Genomic DNA, 23,060 nt, shown 5'->3' on the forward strand with positions numbered 1-23,060 from the left:
TGGCATTTTCAAATATTATTTCACTTCATATTTTCCCCTAATGAAGTTAAAAAGTCAAAAATTATTCGAACTCTTGATGAGTTCACTTCCAAAGTCACAATTTAGATTTCCATGATTGACTGTATAAATTCAAATCAATCATCATATTTATTTTGTGTGATACTCTTTGTCTGGCAGTTCTGGTCTTCCATACAGCGGATCCTGATCCTTGTTGATTTTATTACTATTATTTTTATTTATTTATTTATTTATTTATTTATTTATTTATTTATTTATTTATTTATTTATTTATTTATTTATTCATTTATTTATTTAGGCATTGACACCAAAATATCGTCTATTTATTACCAACTCCGTGTAGCTTGGTAGATGCATTATCACAAACCTCAATGCAAAACAGACTCCAGACTGGAAAGAGGATCCAGGTCCAGATCTGGTCTGACTTTTTAAGGGGATGGTTCAAAGTGTGCCTTCCTCCCTCTCCGGCTGTGCGCTCCGTGCGCAGTCAGTGCGCAGTCAGTGCGCACCAACGTCTCCGCTCCGCTCTGAGGCTCAAACTTTTCTCATCCAGGATTTGGGATATCTGATCCGGATTCCTCGGAGAGATCCAGAATCGTCTGTGCTGGGTCATAATGGGAATACTGGAGTGATCTTTTTCACCCCCCCCCCCCTCCACCATCCTCGCCGCAGAAGGCTGTTGTTTTTTCCCAGACCGAGCGGAGCCGATCCGGAGCCAGAGGGAGCTAAATGCGGCTGACTGGCGACCCTGCACCGGGAACCATGAACAGCAGCGGGTCTGGGAACTTTCTCCTGGTCCCCATACCGGAGTATCCCCTGCTGGACTGTGTGCCCAACAAGACCGTCAAGATTGTCGTCCTGGGAGCGAGCAACGTCGGGAAAACCGGTATGGAAGGAAATCCTTTAATCCTGTTTTTTTTATTGTGATATTCATGAAATGAATGAAAACAGTTGCTGTTGCTTTGTTGGGATGAAAAAGGAAAACAGAAGATCAGATTTAACTTGTCGCCGGGAAGCTTGTTCTGGTGAGGATGATGTTGGTGATATTCTCATTTATCTGCATCACAGAGGTGGAAATAAAACATCTGTGTTTGATGTAAAACAGTAAAAGTGATGGAGATAAATGCTGAACAGCAGGGGGAGACAGTTTACATCCTACATACACTCATTCTTCATTTTATCAGATTTCTACAAAGTGAACTGTGAAGCAGTCTTTCACTGTTTAGGTCGTTATTTTCTGTTAAATGTGGCTTTGTGAGATAAGATTGAGCTGTAAAAATAAAGATTAATGTGCTAAAGCACACGAATACACTTTAATAAATGTCATAAAATTGTTATTAAGAGAAACAAATTAAGGTCACAAACAAATAAATATGAAACATCAATAAATAAGGCCAAATACTTTCAGTTTCGATTGAACAAAACGACAAAGAGTACAAAAAAAGAGATCAAGGCAGAAGGAGAGATTTATATTTCTGTTAATTTCGATCACCGTAAAGTGTGTGGATTGAAACTTAAACACAACAACAGTGTGGTTGTTTGTTAAATCACAACTGTGAGTTTATGACAGAAAGTTTCTATTATCTTGTTGCATCGAGGTCATTGTTGGAGTTTGTGTCAAAAGTCTGTAAGTCATTAAAAGAACACACAATCCAGAAAAACAAATGACAAAGTTCTAGATTCGGCAATCATTTACAAGCACGAGGTGATTGTGACATCAGATTCAGAGGATTTGGTGGATCATTTTCTCAGCTCGGCTTTGTTTGTCTTTAAAATTAAAGGGAAATTCCGCTTATGGAGGTCATATTTTATACCATCCTACACAAATCTGTTTTCTCTAAACAATCACCAACCTCACGCTGATTATTTAGAGAAATGTGATCATGTTGCTCCTCCGGTTTGGCATTTCCTTCCACTCGTTGGGTTTTGTTTGTTTTTGTCAATTTTTTAAAATGTTTATATTCAGATTTTTCTCCTTTCCTTTCAGCTCTGATCGTCCGCTTTCTGACCAAGAGGTTTATTGGTGACTATGAAGCGAACACGGGTGAGTTTCTTTCTCTGGGAAAGTGACCGTCCACCCCCGGCTCTACAGAGGAACCCCACTATTGACCTCCTCATGTGTTCACTCATTCACCCCTCCACCTTCCTCTTTCGCTCTCCCCAGGAGCGCTCTATTCCAGAAAGGTCACGCTGGAGGGGGAGGAAGTGTCGCTTCAGATCCAGGACACTCCCTGCGTCGCTCTCCAGGTAACTGATGGAAACACAGAGAGGGCGGCCATGTTTCCGCCCCACAGCCTTCACCTGAGGCGCGGAATGATTCTTCTAACGTTTATGTTGAAATTTGCGCCTTTAGTTGATGAAATGTGTGAAGAGGCTCAAAAGTGAAGCATCTGCGTTACATCAAAGCTGCTTTCCTGTCTAGAGGTCGAACCAAAGCCTCGAGACAGCCGAGAAAAAACTCCATTTTTATCTCAAGGCAATTTCAGGAATGCATTTGAAGTGAGAGGAAGTGACCTTAAGGCCGTCTCCTCGCTCATGATGAGCATAATGAGCGCAACGTGCTCGACACCGGCGGTCTGTTTACCAAACCAGGCAGCAGAGCTGCTCATTTCCTACACCAGCTGTGTGTGTGTGTGTGTTGTGGGGAGGATGATGATGATGATAACAGAGAGGGTGAGGAAGTCGGCCCTGGCAGGATGGACCATGATGGAGATTAGAGGGAAATAATTGGTGTGCAGAGCAGAGAGGTCGAGGAGTTACTGAGCTTCTGGAAGCTGCAGCGTAAAACTCAAGTCACAAGATTGTCCGTAGTTACACAATTACAGGTTTTGATTACAGTAAACATGTTTTGCTTTTTAGTTACGATGAAGTGAGTGTCAGTCCTAATATTTCTTGTTATTTTAAGCCCAAAATGAATTTGTTAAAATGTAAAAAAAAAGAAAAAAAAAGTCAATAATAAGAATGATCAGTGATTGGCCAGTTTGCGACCTCCTCTTAGTGTTTGTGTGTCTGTCTGTGTGCAGGATGATCCAGAGGGCCTGTACTGTCAGGAACAGATCAACAGGTCAGACCGAATTCCGAATTCCTTCACACCAATTGGAATCTTTGCACTAAACTAATAATGGTCCCATAACTGGGCTTCCAGGTCGATCTACTGGGCCGACGGTTACGTGCTGGTTTTCTCCATCACCGACCACAACAGCTACCGAACCATCCAGCCGCTCTACCAGCACGTCAGACGGATCCACCCCTCCGGAAACATCCCCGTCATCCTGGTCAGTAATCTTCCTCGGATTGGTTCCTTTAGTTTATTCGGATTAATGATTACGGCGGGCCACTAACCCTAATCCCTGTTCATGTAATCTGCTCAATCATCTGTAATCTCATGCAGGTTGGAAACAAGAGCGACCTGCTCCGCGCCCGCCAGGTGCCCGCAAATGAAGGCGAGACGCTGGCAGCCTCCTTAGGTGGGGCGTCCTCCTCTCCCTCTAAACCTCTCATGTCGCTTTGCAGCCGTTAATACTTCAGAAATGACACCGAAGTACGGTGAGATGAGAGTCTCGCTCCACTTTGGAGAACTTGGCTGCTACCGCCACGAAAACACGAACCAACTTCCAGTGTGTTGTGGTTTTTGTTTGCACCGAGTTGAGCTCTCGGGGCCACCATACTTTTGTTTGACAGGAAATTTCACTCAAACATTTATGTTTCCCAGAAGATCAGAATCAGAAGTACTAATTAATCCCCAAAGGCAGATTGTGTTTGTTCCAGGTGATCCAGAACAGACCTACAAATGGAAAAAGAAATATTACAAGACTGAGTATACACATGAGCTATAACAAAAATAGATAGAATGAGGTTTACTGGCCAGGAAGTTTATCCTCAGAATAAACTTCTGTAGTAATTCAAAAGTTCACATTTGTGGTTCGTTGTGAAAAAGGCTGCAGTCACATCCGGCTTTCATTCAGTCGGTTAAATGTTCCTAAACTTCATCCTGCACGAAGGAGGAATGCTGACAGTTATCTGGAAGATAAATCTCGATCTAACTGCCGCCTCTTTTCACAGGAGGAGTTTACTTTGAGGCCTCGGCCAGAGAGAACCATGAAGGAGTCCACAATGCCTTCCTGCACCTTTGTCAAGAGGTGGGACTTCTTTTACTTCTTCTTTATGGGTTGTATGGTTGTCGAAGGGGGGTGAGGTTAGGGCTAGAGTTAGGGTTAGGGTTAGGGTTAGGAAGATGTCAGGACATCGGGCATTTTGAAGGCACCAAACATCAGGAGTTTCACTTCCTGTGAGATTTATATATATATAGATTTATATATAATATAAAGATTATTCCACCTTGAAAATGAGTTTATATCTACGTCGATCTCGTGTCATTTGGAGGACGGACCAGCTGAAGCCTCCAAACATTGCTTTGTGTTCACCGTGTTTCCTGTCCTGCAGGTGATCCGAGCGTTTGGAGGAGGTAACGGGGAGAAACGGAGGGGAGGGCTTCACTTGGCCCGGCCCAAATCTCCCAACATGCAGGAGCTGAAGAGGAGGTTCAGGCAGGTCCTCTCCTCCAAGGTCAAGTCGGCCACGACCCTCTGATTCGCAGGAAACGGGACCCAATGACACACGACGGCGATTCTTTGGAAAAAATAAAACATGGATTTGGGTTTTTGTTTTTGTTGAAAAACAACAAGAGGAAGTGTAAAATGTTGAACTTCTCTTCAAGTCGTCGTCGTCAGATCGTTGAGTGAAGACCAAATGGAGATTCCTTGCGGATGAGCTCAGTGTTCAGGGTCAACGAGACCTCTTATCGGGCTCAGGAAACCAAAAAGATGCGGCAGAAACTCACCATGTTTATCAGCATGGATTCTCAGCGTGTCAGGAAGTTAACCAACAGTGGATTCAATAATCAGTAAAGATTTATTGATTTCACCCAGTCAAAGAAAAAGCAGACGATACTCTCATGCAATATTTTGTCTCTTATTTCAGCTTTCTCATTTATCTCGGTTTTAGTTTTGTGTGTTTCAATATGGAACTATTTTTGCTATTTTTTGTGTTTGCTTTTTTTTTTTTTTCTTTGTACAATTCACGGATGCCATGTCTGAACGTTGCTGATCCAAATAAATGAAATGACTTCTCTTCTGCAGAGTTTTAATAAGAAAGTACCAAACAGGAAATGACCCCAAGATGCGAAGGTTGGAGCCTACACGCAGAGACAGCTGGAAATGAGGCCAAGTGTGACAGAAAACGAACCGGGAGGAATCCTGATATCCATGGAAGTAAAAGGTTGGAGCTATTTTCCATCGGATGGTGTACAATACGGAATAAAAAGTTTAAGCCAATTACGCTTTTATGCTTGAAAATGTAATGGCAAAAAAAAAGTAAATTTAAAATGCAACTTATATTGAATGAGAAATCAAATTCGGCTTTCATTTAAAATTTTTCTACTGAAGGAAAACGTCACTACAGCAGTGTGAAAAAGAGACATTTTAGTTTTAATATTTTCATGAACAAATAGAAAATTACATTAGAAGTCCCGTAACCTTCACATGAAGTCCATTAGTGCTTTCTGGAAATTAAAGATGTCATCATTATTGTTTTGAACTCCCAATTCCATCACCAAATAATTTCATCTGTTGGGACGAGCCAGAACTTGACTCAGTGTTTGAGAAATGATATGACAGCTCAGGCCGGAGCGTCCAAACTGAGGGTGGGACTCCTCCTTTAACGGTCTGGGGAATATTTCATTTCAGCTAAAGCTTCTTTTCCCAACTAGAAGACATTTTGGTTGCAGCTTTTTCACCCAGCACTCTGTTCAAGGGTCAAAATCCCAAACTGCCAGTGAAGCTAATGTTACTTTGTGTGTGTGTGTGTGTGTGTGTGTGTGCGTTTTCTGCTGTTCTCATGACCTCCCCTCTCATTGACACACAAAAATTCCCAGTAAAGACAAATTCCTCAGCATCTGGAATTTCTTTCCCGGCCACTGAACCACCACTCTCACCCTTCTACACACAGACACACACACACACTGCTGACCCCAACCTGTGACCTAATGCCCTTTGACCTTTAAAAGCAGCAGGGCTCCATCACAGTCTGGAAATAAGATGAGATAAAACCAGGCGAGACGCTTGCTGTGCATTGACACAAAAATCCTGTGATGGTATTTGACAATAGAGTGTGTGTGTGTGTGTGTGTGTGTGGTAACGGGGAGAAACACACACACACACACACACACATCTCTGTGCCTTCCCTCCTAAACTTCTCTTTCTTGTGTACCACTGGACAAACAAACCTTTCCTACATTATGAAATGAGCATTGAAGTCCTGTTTCCCTCGAGGCCAACTTTCATGTGAGAAACGTTAAACATGACTTTATTTGATAGATGACGAGTTAATGTGGCATTTATGAGACTCCATTTAGAAAACCGAGCTGCCGCTAAGTCTTCCCTTTTTCGGTCTGAACTTAGGAAGCCGATGTTAACTTGCAGGCTCGGCTCTAGAAGTTAGAAAAAAAAACACCTAAAAATCAAAATAACGTTCATGCTGTTAGCAAATCTGCAGCTTAATCGCACCCAACAGCGTGTCAGATTTTCCGAAATGGCCAAAAACATCAACTCTTCAGGAAGAACAGTTCAGCATAGAAAGTCATTTCACCAAAAAAACTACAGGCCTACAGGAAAATGTCCTCAATTCTCAAAAAGCATTAATGCTCTTAAGTGTTTTAACATTTCTCCTCAATTTGATTCAACCTGTAGTCATTTAATTACGTTTTGGGAATTATAGATGAATCGATGTAGATAAAAAAAAAAAAAAAAGATATTTAGGAAGCTACATTTTAATTTTCCTTTTTTAACTTCCTCAGAAAATTTACTGTCTATAGATTTTCCCTTCAGGCTCCTCCTTTTAATTTTTAACATGCTCACTTATTGTGATAACAAATCACAAATGACGGCTGCCTGGATGGATAACAAGAGAAAAACAAAAAGGAAAAAAAAACTCCAAAAAGTTTGACGACTGCTGGGAATTGATTTTATGTGAAAGTGCGTTGGAGATCAGAGTGCCTCTTTCTGATACGAGTTTGAGTTGGCAGCGTGCTGATTGTAGAGAAATATGAGCATTTAGGTCAGAGTTACAATTGTTTCCACATTACTGAAGACCGTGGAACAGACACACACAGACACACACACCGTCAGTGAACCAGTGTATGGAAGTCATTCATCTTTCCAGGTACAATAAATTCCTCAGGACTTTCCTCGGAGTCCCCACGCTGCAGTCAAATATTTACATTTCCGTGGCCATCAGAGCGTTTAAAGTATTCACAAGCAGCTGTTGGCACATCGATCCGCCAAAAAGTCAACAATGACAATATCTATTCTTGCCCTTCGTTGTTCTTCTTAGGTTCCTTTGCATGATAATAATAATCCCAAATAAGAAAACATGTCAAACTGAAGAATACAAACAAGCACGGTAAAAATGGGAAACAAAAATGTTCCCATCATGTGCCAACTTCTCCGATTTGTTTAGTCTGAGTTTGTGACTGCAGACGTGAACAAACTCAGTTTTTTCTTTGATATTGATGCGATGAATGATCTAATGACTGACAGCTAAAGATGAAATTGGTTTTGTGCCAACCCATGACGTCATCTCTGCACATTCAGGTTGTCAGCATCTCGCTCTGCTGCACCCCAAAGGAGGATGCGTAACAAAGCTCAGCCTGATTGCGGCGTCTGCTATTAAAAACAAACTGTGGCTCTTGCTAACGTGCTAAAGATGAAGCTGAAAGAAAACAGAGTGAAAGATTTTGACCCACGCGAAGGTTAATGACCTCACAGTCGTCTTATCAGCAGCGAAGCCAAATATAAGTGAGTGGGTGTTCTTGTTCTGGTGTCCGCTCTGGGAAAGCACTTCATCAGCAGCAAGCAGCACTGCTGAGGACATAAACCAGCTGTGTGTGCGCCTTCGAGCCTCCTTCTTCTTATCTGTAGATGGCGGCAGGAAGTCAAGGTCCCGTCTGGGATGAAGTCAAGACCCCTTAAACTCCAGAAAGAGGAGAAGAGAAATGTTCCAGGACGGGTCTGAGCGAGAAGGATAAAATAAAGAAAGAGATGCAGACAGCAGGTGCTGAAGGGAAACAAGCCGTACTGAACAACAAAGAAACAGCCCGTTTGTCCAAACACAACAGAAACAGCAGCTAAGTGTTGCTCTTTGATGACAGATATTGAGAACGCCCTTTCTTTCCTTAGGAAGGCCTCAATAAGGCGGAAAGAAGAAACGACTGAAAGCTCAAAACAAACACATTCAAGATCACAATCAGCTGGCGCCAACAATTCAAAACAAGGGCTTGCTTTTTTTTTTTGACCAGCGCTCATCTTTTAGCTCAACATGGATGCAAAGTGGCCAGAATCAGGGAAGTCTCACCTACTGAGAGATGTCAAAAGGTGGAAATGATCGTTAATACAACTTAAACAGAAACATGTTTCCGATCACTCATGATGCTCTTCATCAGTCAAGTTTGTGCAGTTGACGTGAGTCTTTAAATCCTCCCAGGCCTTTTGGGACATTTATCCAACGTTAGCGTCATGTTGGAACTTCCCAGTCCGTCTGTGACCGCCTGAGCTGCCGCTGCAAACTTCAAACGTGGTCAGTTTTGCTAAGAATCAACTCGTTTGAGGGGAAAGTTCAGCACCAACATGGACTGTTGGCAGGAAAAAAGGAAAATGATCTGGAAACAATGCCCAGCCACATCAAAGATCCGATCCCGTACCACAGCTTCCTCCGTCATGATGTTTTGCAGCGCTTTAACCACACCACCGTTTGACGGCCCGGTGAGGTAGAGATGTGGAATTCAAACTCCCACCAGAGCTGTTTTGGTAGTTTCTGGAGACCCACTTCCGTATAATTACCGTCAAATTATTTTCAGACCGTCGATGTGATGATGTTCAACCTCCGCTGACTTTTGAAGGATGAAATTTCAGCTCCTCTGTGATTTTTTATGCCTTTTCGGTCTCCCCGTCTACATGCCCGAAAATAGAGTTCATGCACGAACAATGTTTGAGGTCTGTTGTTTCTATTTTTGGCTCCGAAGCTCCCAGTGGGGGGCTCATTTACCCTCCCACCCCCCACCCTCTTCCTCACCCATCTGCAGACCTTCAGGCCGCAGACTGGACTTCGCTCTGCCCTTGCACTCTTCGTCCTGGCTTGCATCGCTTTAGCGAGATAAGCTAATGATTTTTGAAGAAAGCCCTGATTCATCACCGCAGATCCTTTCTGGTAATAAGTCACTGTAGCGCTCTGAGATTGGAGGCCGATCAGCTGATCCATTAATCACCTTAAGTAACCGTTGGAAAGCTGTCTGTTTCTGTTTACACTTGGATTAGTTACATCTCAGGAATAGTTTCATTAGAGGAGAGAACATTTTTGCTCTCCAAAATAACTCGTCATCATTACTGTAATAGGCGTGCTGTGTTCAGAAGCTTTTTATAGCGTTTCATAATCGTTTCCATTTGGAGTCCTCAAAAAAGAAACAAACTTACACTTGCTAGGTAGCTACGGTTAGCTGCATGGTAGCTAGCTTAGCATCAAAGTGGAACATGTTTTTTTTTATATTTTTTAAGGTATAAGTTGTATTAATGTCACTACTGGTGAGAAAAGAACATTTCTGGCCAAAATGTTGAACAAATTTTAAACTTGTTTATTAAATTAAAAGAAAAGCAGTTCAGCTAGATTACAGTATATTTGATGAGATGAGTTCCTCCAACTTATTTTCACCATGTTTTTAGATAAATAAATAAATGAGTGGAAACGCTGCCTAAACCGTCTTTCCAAAGCTGGATGTGTTTTCTTCTGTTTAGGTTTTTCTCCTCAACCTGGTGAGCTCATAAAACGAGCTGTGAGACATCTCGGTTTCAATGATGATATGTATCAGTGTTACAGCACAACTCTGAGATTAGACAAAAAGTTTTACAGCTCCTCCAGCCGCCATAACAAATAAACAGAAACTTTATTGGTTCATGCTCTCTGCCTGCTGGATGCCATCTGATGGAGCGATAGGCCGCTTAAAGAAAGACAACCGTCGCGAAAGAAAATAGGAATAAAAGCTACGAACGTTCGAGGAACAAACACAAACCAAAAGTTGTGTTAGCCCTTCTGCAGGCATGTCTGGTTGCACATTGGTGCGTGTTTTCCTGCCAGGCTATCAGCTCGACACGCCTCTGTCTCTGCAAGATAAACAGACAGATGGGAAGCAGAAAGGAGTCGGCTGGTGAGTTATCAACACCAAAACGCATCCTACAGCAAAAGAGGAAATTCTTCCTTTTTTTTGTGCTGCAGAGCCCAACTTCTGAAAACCTCAAGACGGCCTTAGTTTTTATTAATAAAGCTAATTTGAGGCCCTGTGGGGGTCGTTCTTTTACCACTCTCCTTCTTATTCTTCGTTCATGTCACTGTGCTTTTCTGCATTTCAGCCTTCCCTACTTTGATGTGCGGTCAAATTTCAAGAGCACATCAGATAAGAGGAAAATTTCTTCGACTGACAGAGGTGGGGCCGGAGAAAGAGAAGAGAGGCTCTGAATGGACATTTCAACGCACGTTGATGTGGAGTTGATTGCCATTAAATATGGTATGTACTTTAAAAGAAGTAAGGAAGGAGAGCGGTGTGTGTTGAGCTTGAAAGTTAAAGCCGGTCTTGGTTAAGTTCAGATGTGTTGCCTCTCACAGATTAGCAGAATATTATTAGTTAGTGAGTAAAGATGTGGCTGCCAGCTGAAAACTAGCTCATTAATATCAGAATAAATCCCACAGTCCAAAGACCAGCAGGCAGACTTGTAACGTAAAAACTGCCTGTTAGCTTGTAGATAACGGAGGGAACACAACACATACACAGCATTTACTGTTGTAAAGTCAACATGACAAACTTCACCCTTTAACTCCTGATAAATGTCAGGATTCTCTCTCCTTTTAGCTCCTTTTTTGTTCTCCACCAGCCCATGAGGAAAATCCACCACCACCCGCTGTGGTGCCGGCCAGTCTTGACAACGAGGCACCCTTCGTCGGGGACCGTTAAACGGCCGCTCCATGAAGGCGAGCACCATTCAGAAAAAAAAGAGAGAGGCCTTGTGATCAATTCAGAGAGACTGTCATCACCTGGACATAAGAGGAGCGCTGGGGTCGGTACAGTAACCTGAAGATGAACTCTGCTGTGGAGTCACAATCGACTCCATGGACAAAAAGAAGCTAAAAACATTTGGACAAATCTCAAAGTTTGAAAGGATCGATGGTTTTAGTCCAAACAAGTCCGATAGTCTCATAAGCTATGACTAAGTCAACCAAAAGGTAAAAGTCATGATGATGAACGTTATTTATTTAAAACTATTTACAGCAAAAACTGAAGGTTCATTCCATTGATGTGTTGTAACATTACAGTATCTCTCTGTGGCCATGATGCCCCCTCGGCTGCTGCCACCGAGTGCTGGGTCTCTGTAAATAATTTCATTTTGAGGATTTGGAAAGAGCTTTGAGGTAATTTAACCATAAAAAAATCTGACTTGACTTTGACTTTTAGTGAATCATTAGTCGGATGTTTTCTAACTCACTGCCGACCAAATGAAGTTCTTTGAATCAGTGAAGCTTCTAAAGGACGAGTTGGGAAATCCGAATTCAGAAGAAGTGAAACACTGGCATGATTCATTTTAAATGCTGGAACTCACATTTCATGACCTCAGCTACCGTCTCCACAAATATTCCCTGCCACGGATATTTCATTTTCTGTGCTTTGTTCTCCCCAAATGACTCGCACCTTTTAAAAAGTAAAAGGCTTCAGGTGTTAAGGTGTTACGGTAATCGAGTCAAAGGGTTCATCTGGCAGCATTGAGACTTCACATCTGGATTGATTCGTCTTGGTTTTGACATAATGTTGGCGTCTGAGTCAGATTCAGAGAGCGAGCACGAGGTGGAGGACATAAACTGGGATGCAACTTAAACAGCAGTTTATTCTCACGTGAATGCTCAGGAAGGTAAAATAAAAATGGCCTTGCTCTTGTAACAACTTCACTCCGGCATTAATCCATCAGCTCCCTGAAAAGACCAGCTGTGACGTTCACAAATGTGCAGTTTGCATTTTCTGCCACATTGTGTTACGCCTTGTAACTTTTTATGGCCTCACCAGCGGAGCGCTGGGACTCACAGGAGGCCAAACTGGGTTTCATAAAGGCCCCATTCAGAACAAAAAAAAAAAAAAAAAACACCTAAAATGGCTGGTTTTCTGTTCAGGACTGTGTTGTGCTGCCCTCTAGTCTTCAAACCAGCACCGTGCTGCTCCTTGGTGAAGAGGAAACACAAAACCTCAGCGTCTAACTTCTTATTTTTATCTCATCTTTGCTTATTATTTATTTTTTTCAAACAAAAGCATCTTTTTCTGATCATTGTTTCTAGTTATTTTAATAGATGGCGGTTTCATTTATTTAAACTTCCTGTCATTTGATGTTTGTGCAGTAGATATACATTTATGATCGATCTGTTTCAACACTTTCACTTCCACCTCTCAGTCAGCTACAAAGGTCCTGATTGGATTTGATATAATCTGACAGGACAGGTCGCACACTTGTTCTAGGTCATCACACACACACACACACACGGTCGAGCTGCAAACCTTCCTGCGATATACCTTCAGCTGCGCTGCATGGATGTTTTGTCACAATGTGAGGAAGCAGTTCAGGGATTTATTCTTCAGATATGAGCAAAAGTGGAAGCGATGAAAGTTTGTCTGCAGCGTTTGTGTGCCGAAGCAGAAAGAAGCTGCCCACCTCCTCGATGCATGGTAGGAAATCTTTGCTGGAAATATTAATAATATCAGAGCGCAGGCAACTGAAAACTATTTTGTTTCTGCACATTTGATTTCTTTTCAGTTTGGTGTTTTTCTTTAAATGTAAGAAATAAAATTGAGCTCATAAAAGGCTTCAAACTGTGTGTTTTAAAAGTTCCTTGAACAATCTTTAAAGTAAGTCCCAGTTTGATGTTTAATGCAGAGCTGCGTTGTCATCTTCAGACCGACACAGGTGAGATGCTTTGCTCATCAAAATCTGAATCAGACGTCTTTGGCCCGACCTTAGTCACAGTTGTAGTCGTCTCCCTCCAGGTTCTTGTGAGGTCTGGAGGCTTTGAGCCTTAAGATGCCGCAGCAGCAGCGTGCCTTCATCTTCGTACGTCGAAGATGGCAGCAGACGCCGCACAACGCTCCCCCTCCTTCCTCTGCTTTACGTCGGCCACATCCTTCTCCATCCCTTCGTGTCCTCCTCTGTGTTCTCCTTTGTTTGCTGCCCTGCCCGGCACAGGGAGCCTGGTTTCGGGTCGGCGTGGTGGGACCCTGGGGGTGCGACCCCCTGTTTGCCAAGGCCCTCCCCAGCGTGGCGGCACAGCTCGCTGTGAACCGCATCAACAAGGACGCATCATTGGCCTACGCTACTACGTTTGATTATGTTGTGCTGCAGGTAGGTGGCTGATTGGTTGATGGATGCTGCAGTTCAAGACGGGGTGGTTGGTTCATTACTGGAACTCTCTCCCCAGGAGCCATGTGAGACATCGAGGGCGCTGGAGGCTTTTGTGGGTCTCCATACAAAGGCCTCGGGCTACATCGGACCAGCCAACCCCGGCTACTGTGACGCTGCTTCGATGCTGAGCAAATCCTGGAACAAAGTAAGTGTAACGTCTGTGAAAGGTAGCTGCGTATTTTCCTGCTTTGACATGTTTCCCTCTTCCAGGCATTGTTTTCTTGGGGTTGTGTCGGCTACGAGTTGGACGACGTTCGAAGCCACCCGACTTTTGCCCGCTCCATGGCGAGGCCCACTTGGGTGCTGCTCAGTGTCCTGAACTACTTCAGGTGGGCCCACATCGCCATCATCGCTTCCAACGAAGCCATCTGGATGGAGACAGCCACGAAGGTTTGAATTTTCGTTGAGGAGGCGGATCTCTGCTGTGAAATGAAATACCAAAGAATGAAACCTTTTGCCAACCTCGTTCTGCTCAGGTAGCTGATTCCTTGAGAAGCCACGGTCTGCCGGTCAGACTGGTCAGTTTTATGGAGAACACACCTCACGGCATCAGACGAACTCTGGCCAGGGTTCGCAAGATGAGAGAATTACGGGGTACGAGGAAACCCATCCGACTCGTGTCACAAAAAAAAAAAAAATTAAAAACATATTTCAAACCGATCAATGTCTGGTCTCGCCCTAGTTGTGATCCTCTGCATGCACTCGGCTCTAATCGGCGGTGGAGTCCAGAAGCTCCTACTGGAGACGGCCTACGACATGCAGATGATTGACAGCTCCCTGGTCTTTGTGCCCTTTGACACTCTGCTCTACAGCCTTCCCTACCGCAACGTCTCCTACCCAGCTCTGAAGAGCAACAGCAAGCTGCTGCGGGCCTACGACGCCGTGCTGACCGTCACCATCGACTCGCCCCGGACGTCCTTCTATGACGCTTACAGGGAGGCCGTGGAGAGAGGGGAGGTGGCAAGGACGCTGAAGCCAGAGCAGGTGATGTATGGAACTAAGGAAGAATTATGAAGGTTTCCTTGAGATGCCCTTGTGCAAAGCTGTTTGAGATGAAATCCCTCTCCCACCCCCCCCATTAGGTGTCTCCTCTCTTCGGGACGATCTACAGCTCTGTCCTCTTCATGGCTCATGCAGTGCATCAAGTTCAGCAGTCTAGGGAGTGGATGTCTGGAGGGAACCTGGCAAGGCGCACCCACAACCTGGCCTTTCAGGTACGGAGAGGTCCGGGGGGATCAGTGATCGCTCAAGATATGATGGAAAAATAGTTTTTGACACCAATAAAGATAGTTCCAACTATAAATCTCATTAATCCTGCAGGGCTTCAGCCACCCAATCAAAACCAACAGCTCTGGAGCCGCTCTGCTGGACTACGTCATGCTGGACACAGACGGACTCCGCTGGGAACTGAAACCCGTGTACAGGTACACAAGAGACTTTGGTTTAAACACCGCCATCGTCGAAGAAACAGCGTCGTCTCAGATGTAACACTTGCATTAATATTGACAGGATCGACATGGAGGCCGGTATGGTCCGCTTCCTGGGTCGGGACATCCACTTTCCTCGAGGTTCTGGACCCTGGAAGGACTCTTCCTGCTGGTTTACTCCTGGAGTCATCTGCTCAGGAGGTGAGGACACACACAGACCCACAAATGTGCACGACACATCTGAGCTGAGGTCTTTTGAACTCTTGTATGAATAAACATTTTTGCGCACGCACTCAGAAAGCTGTTTACTTTGGGTTGTTTACATCAGTGCATGTAAATGAGCAGCTTAATCCATTTTGTCTAAACACTTCCTTTTGCTTTGTATCACACAGACGTTTATCCGTGTTATTTTTTTTTCCAGGTGTAGATCTGTTCACGACTATCGGCATGTTTCTCTGGGCTGTCGCCTTCTCTCTGTTTACCATCGCACTGATTTACTGCCTCAGGTAGAACGTCAGCAGGAAGTCTGTTCGTCCTCAAACATTTAGAACGTCATTGTAGATTAAAACTACTATTTAAGGATAAAGAGATAAAGAACATGCAGACCAATCACGTTGGAGGATGCCTTTTTTCATCCCTACCTGTCCCCTCGTCTTTTGTTGCCTAGGCGACGCATCAATCAGATTCGACTGGTCAAAGGTCCAGACAAGATCTTGCTGACACTGGCAGATGTCACATTTATAAATCCATCACTTAGCAACAAGGTGAGACAGCTACTCATGAAAAAAATCTAAACTAGCGATATTTGTTTGGAGGTTCCTTCCGCTGTTGTTTTTCTTGCGTGTTTCGCCGTCGTACATCCTGAAATTGACTCTCCACAGAAGCTGAGTCTGGAGGACAGCAGAGCCAGCGGCATGAGGAGCGTTTCAGATCGCAGCATCGCCTCTCCGGTCTCCACCCAATCCCCAGCCACCTACGAGAACACCAATGTTGTCATTTTTGTGGTGAGTCGAGTCAATTTAATACGTATAGCACCATCACCAAATGGTTTCCAGTTTGACCAGACTGACCAGTAACCAAAACAGAAGGTCCAGTAGCCCAAAGACCAAATGTTGAGCCAGTCGAAGTATGTGCTTCTCTGAAGGCAACCGCGTTCCCTCCAGGGTGACTGGGCGTGGCTGAAGAGACTTCCTTATGGCACGTTCGGCAGAGTCAACCCAAAAACCATCGATGTGTTTGAGCTGGTGTGTGATGTTGCTGTGAAACTACGTAGATTTTAATTTCATTTTTAACTTCTGAAAAATGTTATTTTATCAACTGTGTTATTTTTTTTTTTAATCGGCAGATGAAAGACATGCGTCACGAGAATGTTAACCCCTTCCTGGGCTTCTTCCACGACTGCGGTGTGTTCGCCATCATGACAGAGTTCTGCTCGAGAGGCAGCTTGGAGGACCTGCTGCTGAACGAAGACGTCAAACTGGACTGGATGTTCAAGTCCTCTCTGCTGCTGGATCTCATTAAGGTCCACCACCGGAGCGCTGAATACAACTCAACTCCAAATCTAAATAGGCCAAATCTTAAACATCTTCTCTAACAGGCACTTTCTGGCAAAATCTGAAAACAATTTGTGCCGTTCGTTTTTCGTTTGTCAGGGTATGAAGTACCTCCACCATCGCGGAGTCTCCCACAGCCGGTTGAAGTCCCGTAACTGTGTGGTTGATGGACGCTTTGTCCTGAAGGTCACAGATTACGGCTATAACGAGGTTCTGGAGTCTCAGAGGTTCCCTTATGTTGAACCGCCTGCAGATGGTGAGTGAGAACGGATCCGATTCTGAACCAGGGTAACCTCCGGTTTTTCCTGGTGGACTTTGTCACCTGGAATGTGTGTTCCAGAGTTGTTGTGGACGGCTCCTGAGATCCTGAGGAGCGGGCAGCCGGGGCTTCACGGGACTCTGCCTGGCGACGTGTTCAGCTTTTCCGTCATCATGCAGGAGGTGGTGATCAGAGGGCCTCCGTTCTGCATGCTGGACATCACTGCTGCAGGCAAGTGACATCAAATACCTCGAAACACATGCTAACAGACTTAGCATGGATGTTGTGCTTCAGTCCATATGATTCGTCCTCTGGGGACCATAAAGGTCATCTGAAGTCCTTCAGGGACATGAGATGTTTAAGTTTGGAACAAACTGATGTTCCAATCCCAGCAGCCAAACTGCCAGCATGGCTAAAACAATGGCAGGCATTGAGCACACAATAAAACCGCGGATGCTTCTCTGTGTTTTAGAGATCGTAGAGAGGCTCTGTAAGCCTCCTCCTCTGTGCCGGCCCGTGGTCAGTCCAGACTACGCTCCGTTAGAGTGCATCCAGCTAATGAAACAGTGCTGGAACGAACAACCGGAAAAGAGGCCCAGCTTTGACGAGATCTTTGACCAGGTACGTATGAAGTATGAAGAATGAAGTAATTGTTGTTCCGGAATAACGCGCTTATACTTTTCCAATCTCCTAAATAGCTACTTGATATTTCTTGTTCTATGTCTTAGTTTAAAAACATCAACAAGGGCAAGAAGACCAACATCATCGACTCCATGTTGAGGATGCTGGAGCAGTACTCATCCAACCTGGAGGAGCTGATCAGGGAGCGAACGGAGGAGCTGGAGATCGAGAAGCAGAAGACGGAGAAGCTGTTGACGCAGATGCTGCCGCAGTGCGTTAGCATGCAAGCATGAATTCAAAGCAGAACTGAGTGTCATTTTTTATTAAACCTTTTCTCCCTCTCAGGTCTGTGGCTGAGGCCTTGAAAGTGGGCGGCACAGTCGAACCAGAATATTTCGACCACGTGTCGCTTTATTTCAGTGACATCGTTGGTTTCACCACCATCTCTGCCAACAGCGAACCCATCGAAGTGGTCGACCTTCTCAACGACCTCTACACGCTCTTTGACGCCATCATAGGAAACCACGACGTCTACAAGGTGCCTGCAACCTCCATCCGTCTTTCAGTCGATGCAAATGTTGTTCCTCCAAGTGATAATTCTACACATCCGTCCTCTAGGTGGAGACCATCGGGGATGCTTACATGGTGGCGTCTGGGGTTCCCGTCCCTAATGGCAACAACCACGCTGCAGAAATAGCCAACATGTCCCTCGACATCCTTAGCGCTGTGGGGACTTTCAAAATGAGACACATGCCCGACGTTCCTGTCAGGATACGTATCGGACTTCACACAGGTCATTTCACTCCCATAAAGGTTTTAGCATGAGACCTGAAACCAGGGACATGGGGAGAGACAAAAAAAGGATTACAAAGAGGCAGATTTGGAGAATACCTTCAGCCCAACACCTTGATAAAACTGGGTTTGCGTGTGTGTTGTAGGTCCGTGTGTTGCTGGCGTTGTCGGTCTGACTATGCCTCGCTACTGCCTGTTTGGTGACACGGTGACCACCGCCTCTCGTATGGAGTCCACCGGGATGCGTGAGTTACTCACATTAGCATCGCTGTTTGTAACATGTTGTCTTATTTAGAAGTCTCACGCTGAGCCATTTTCTCATCTAGGTGAATGTTTTTAATTGGACCAAAATGATTTGAAACAATCGGATAATGTTCTTTGTTGCTAGCATACAGAATCCATGTCCACCAGAGTACAGTGAAGGTCCTGCGGGACTTAAATCTCGGTTACAAGCTAGAGTTACGAGGCAGGACAGAAGTCAAGGTAAGCTCCCCAAGATTTCAGCACAATGAACAGATGACAGCAGCGTGCATATTTACACTTTGTCTTTTTTCTCAGGGGAAGGGAATAGAGGAGACCTTCTGGCTCGTAGGGAAGGATGGATTTACCAAACCTCTCCCTGTTCCTCCTGAGCTCAAGTCCGGGTAGGAACGACCGTCATCCTTTTCTACTCTCCGCACTTAAGTAGATGATAGTGGTGAAACTTACTCTTTTTGGTTCCCCTTTGACATCAAAAAATAATGAGAACTTCACTGGAGTCATTTCTGCAGAATACAAGAAACTACGGAGATAACTGGTTGTTTTCTGTTGCTGGAGACGGTTTGACACGCGTTTAGCTCTTAATGCTGATGATGACATTATGACACACACTTTATGGGATAAACTGGCCTGCAGCTGGCCTGTTGCTAATTTTTTGCACTTCGTGGCCTTCAGGTCGGCTCTGACGCCGACATCTTAGGCTTCCTCCAGGATAAAATTGTAGAGCAGGATTGCAGAGAGCAAAAGTCTGGAGCCTTTGCAGGACTCCTGCGTCTTGGTGCGTGATGTGTTCATGCTCTTTACTTCGTCCCAACAGGCAAATGGCCCAGGGGCTGCAGATGGCCGAAATAGCCCAGTACAAGAAACGGAAAGCCGAGAAACAACAACAGGAACAAATTGCAAAGAAGAAAAACTGAGGTAATGTTATGCATTACAAAAAAAAAATGTATAACATTACTGACTTGGTTGACAACACAACTTGTCCTGAGGCAAACATCGTTCAACATGAACTGTTTTCAGGCGTTGCTGCAGTTTGTTTACATTTAGCTGCATCTTGAACGTGACTCATTTTGAGTTTAGGCAATAACACTGAATTTATGAGCAACCTGCAGATGATGCACTAAAGATTTTAAACGTGTCACGTTTCTGTTCAAGATTGCAACCAAATGCAAATAAAACTCTGCAACATCTACAGACCGTTCATGTGAGGGATTTCAGGAATTTCTTCATAAAATTAAAAACTTCTCTTTCCATCAGAGAGGCGGGGGGGACAAACTATCTTGATTTGATTGTCACTTACAAAACTCAGTTCTTCTACTTTACAAGTTTTCAAAGAAAAGATAAATATCACATGTGGACCTCTGGTGCCTGAAAACCTCAAAGATCTTTTTTTCTGGAACGTGTTTGTGTGTATCTTTATGTTTTAGATACAATTTTTAGATGTGAAAATTCCACCAAAACGAGCTTTTTGTCCAGAAGTGGCACAACGTGGGATGAGATGGAAAGTCCAAATGGTCATGGTTCTATGGTGACTTTGGCTTTTCATTCACGGGAACCTCTATTAGAACAGAAAACACACAAACGGATTGATATTGTTTGTTTTGTTTTTTTTGTCAGGCCATGAATGAGGGTATTTCCCAAAATCCAGAGCCGTAATGAATCCTTCCTATTCAAGTTTTAGGGTAGAACTTTTCTTTTCCCATCTTAATTCTCTTTCTGTCTTTCCTTCCCTGCTCTTCCCTCAGCTCTCTAATCACACCAGAGTCAAAGGTCATAAAGCAAGTGTTTCACAAAGCGGTGAAGAAGATCGCCCACATCCGTGTCGTGTCCCAGGCCTACGCCACCGAAGACGAGGACAACGTCATGATGTCGCACCACTGACGGCTCTGTGATCCACAGATTTTTCATGTCTGGCAGCACCAAGAACATATCGTGACGATCAGACGACAGTCCAACTCGTTCTGATATTTCCTGACGAAACCCAGAGAGATCATCCTCAGAGAAAACTTTAAGGAGAGCAGGAAGGGACGAGTGAAAACGTTGACTCAGATTAACGGCAGTCACCGAGCGTGTGTGTGTGTGTATCTGTGTGCATTAACGGCTTGAGCTGAGGAGATGAAGTCCAGCGTGGATCTATGTATAGAGGCTGTGAGATGGTGACTCAGCAAAGAGGGGATCTCCAGAAACAACGCCGTCAGCGGCCGAGTGGCGAAGCTAATCTGCGGTTGGTTTCCCCCGCCTTCCCTGCTCCTGAGGTGGGAGGAGAAGGAAAGAGGAGAGGAAACAGGAGAGGAAGGAGGAAAGAAAAAAGATGGCCACCTTTTGGATCTTAGCGCCCTCTTCTCTATTCTCTGTTCTTGTTGAGACAATTAGAAATATAACTAATCTTAGAGCTAATTGGATAATTTTATTTGTGACATTAAAATCAAGTGTCGCTCAGTTTTAATCTTTATTTGTACGTTTGGAGATTTGTATCTGTATCTTGTAGATCTGTTGCGATGATTACTTGTGTTTACTTGTGTTGATGTAAACATCAGTTCTCCTCAACATAGAAAACCTGAATGTAGACGGGCGACAGCAGTGTGTGTGGAGTTGTAATCGAACATTTTAATAAAGTCTGGCTGTCGTTTGCTCGTTTTATAAACAACCTCAAAGCGTTCTCTAGTGTTTATCATTTTAAATCCAGTTTGTTCAGGCTACAGATGGCATCCTGGAAGCTCTTGGGGATTATCCTCATTGATCCTCCGGGTGTGTGAGTGTGTGTCCATTTTAAAAACCATAAAACTGAACTGGGACTTAACACAGTCTATGACTGCAGAGATGTGTTTCAGAACTGACTCCTAATCCCACACAAACAGGTATCGGTGCAGGAAAAAGAAGTATGTTACATATTTTAAGGTCCATAAACTGTTTGCATCTCAACCTGAGTGATTCCATTCAATTCGTCTTTGTAGTTTTTAAAAAGATGAGTGAGAAAAAGTCTAAAAATGGACGAGATGTTGTGTTTGATTCTTTTTTATTGAAGTGATCATCCTATGATTCCTCAAAATTTATCTTGCCACCACAAGATTGAATCTGAAGTATCCATAAAAAATTCAATAAAATGTTGAAAATTGCCACATTTTTCAGCTCTGCGTCCAAATTCCCAGCAGAACTTAAGCTTCATTTATTTCAGGACGGGGAAAATGCTAAAAATGACAAAAAAGTATGACAACCAACTGTTGGCCTGGTCAGAAGAGCTAACTTGACTTAAAAACAAATGAATCATTCCTTAATTATCCCCAAAAATAAACGATTTTGAGGCAAAGTACATGAGTAATATTTAAAAATCTAAACTAATAACTAATAATGCCCACATAACTGTATAGTGGTCTGAAATGAATTTGTGAACTTTGTATTTTGTAATACTGCATATAATATATATATATATATGTTCTTATTTATTTGTTTTGAGGGCACGAAAATTGAGCAGAAATAACAAGTTTAATTCACTGATCACAACTGAAGTTACTTAATAAGTTGTAATAATTTAATACAAAATATTTTGTTGTGTCTCAGTATCACACCCAGTAATAAAGTCGAAGTTAAAACTGAAAACTACATTTTAAAAATGAAAATCAGTTTCATTTTTGAATGTGTGCTGATTTGAATAATTGGTCTTCAGCTGTATAAATGAACTGTCTGTGTTTAAACTGCGATGTCAACAGCAGTGTCGCAATAACAGACTGAGTGTGTAACAAAGGAAACCATGCCTTCCTTTGTGTTTCCTGTGTGTGTGGCTCAGCTTTGTTGGCTCTGCTCCTTTGTTGCAAGTACAATGTAATCATTTGTAATCCTGAATCCAGACCAGCAGATGGTGCTCCGCCACAGCGAAGGGGCACTGGGGGGGGAAGGAGCCGTAAAGATGATCAGAAAGACTCGGATATTAATTCAGTTTTTATTAAACTGACAATACAAGCAGCAGAGTTATAACCCATTTCAAAATAATTTCTTATTCTGAAGACACTTCTCCTCCTTTAAGCGAAGTTGGTGCCAGCATCACTTCCTGTGAACATGTGATATCAAAGCTCAGTTCAGCTGGAGTTACAGGTTGGAATCAGTCTGCATTAACTCCTTCGACAGCTGACGTCGATCACGGTCCAACCAAATGAACCTGCTGATGTGAAAACACAGGTGAAACATTTGCATCAGTAAGCACATCCAGTCGGCTGCTAGTTTTTGGAAATGATGCACACACACACAAACACACACCTGAGTGTGCGCCAAATGGATGCAAACAGTGTCTGAATCCCAGAATCATCAGAAAGCAGCTTGTTGCACTCAGAAGCTGATTATCTGTGAAATGACTCTGCAGAAATGCATCATAGGTTCACTATTTTCTGCAGAAAATAAACGGGGTAAAAGGTTAACAGCAGAGTGGGCGGACGAAGAGTTGAGGGGCTTTGGGGGGTCTGTGTCAGCAGAGCAGCTGATCTTTCCCCAGGGGAAGAGTTGGGTTGCCCGTTGGCTCCACTGGTAGCCGGCCTTCTTTGTGACTGAGCGTTTTGACCTTTTTGCTTTTAATCATATGATGACTCTTTGCTAATGTGCATTATTT

The 23,060-nt window shown here is 43.7% G+C and overlaps 2 protein-coding genes and 1 long non-coding RNA gene across 3 annotated transcripts; all 3 read left to right on the plus strand.

Annotated features, from left to right (window-relative positions):
• Positions 1-515: 515 nt before the first annotated feature.
• Positions 516-5,087, plus strand: rasl11a (RAS-like, family 11, member A). Its single transcript, XM_029526565.1, has 8 exons — positions 516-904; positions 2,006-2,062; positions 2,183-2,265; positions 3,042-3,082; positions 3,164-3,293; positions 3,410-3,485; positions 4,081-4,157; positions 4,462-5,087. Exons 1-8 carry the CDS (start codon positions 748-750, stop codon positions 4,606-4,608), a joined length of 768 nt encoding a protein of 255 aa, XP_029382425.1. The 5' UTR covers positions 516-747; the 3' UTR covers positions 4,609-5,087.
• A 5,121-nt stretch (positions 5,088-10,208) lies between these two features.
• Positions 10,209-12,901, plus strand: LOC115059107 (uncharacterized). The gene is made up of 3 exons (XR_003842151.1): positions 10,209-10,270; positions 10,473-10,627; positions 10,970-12,901. It is a non-coding gene; the product is annotated as an uncharacterized LOC115059107 (long non-coding RNA).
• A 274-nt stretch (positions 12,902-13,175) lies between these two features.
• Positions 13,176-21,055, plus strand: gc2 (guanylyl cyclase 2). Its single transcript, XM_029526919.1, has 23 exons — positions 13,176-13,493; positions 13,570-13,698; positions 13,764-13,943; positions 14,030-14,147; positions 14,236-14,537; positions 14,636-14,767; positions 14,874-14,977; positions 15,063-15,181; positions 15,402-15,486; positions 15,648-15,744; positions 15,862-15,984; positions 16,144-16,224; positions 16,326-16,502; positions 16,633-16,789; positions 16,874-17,023; positions 17,265-17,413; positions 17,521-17,684; positions 17,759-17,951; positions 18,032-18,206; positions 18,352-18,450; positions 18,594-18,688; positions 18,764-18,849; positions 20,209-21,055. Exons 1-23 carry the CDS (start codon positions 13,176-13,178, stop codon positions 20,342-20,344), a joined length of 3,369 nt encoding a protein of 1,122 aa, XP_029382779.1. The 3' UTR covers positions 20,345-21,055.
• The last annotated feature ends 2,005 nt before the right edge of the window (positions 21,056-23,060 follow it).

Source organism: Echeneis naucrates, chromosome 18 (assembly GCF_900963305.1).
Source record: "Echeneis naucrates chromosome 18, fEcheNa1.1, whole genome shotgun sequence".
Classification (NCBI taxonomy): Eukaryota; Metazoa; Chordata; class Actinopteri; order Carangiformes; family Echeneidae; genus Echeneis; species Echeneis naucrates.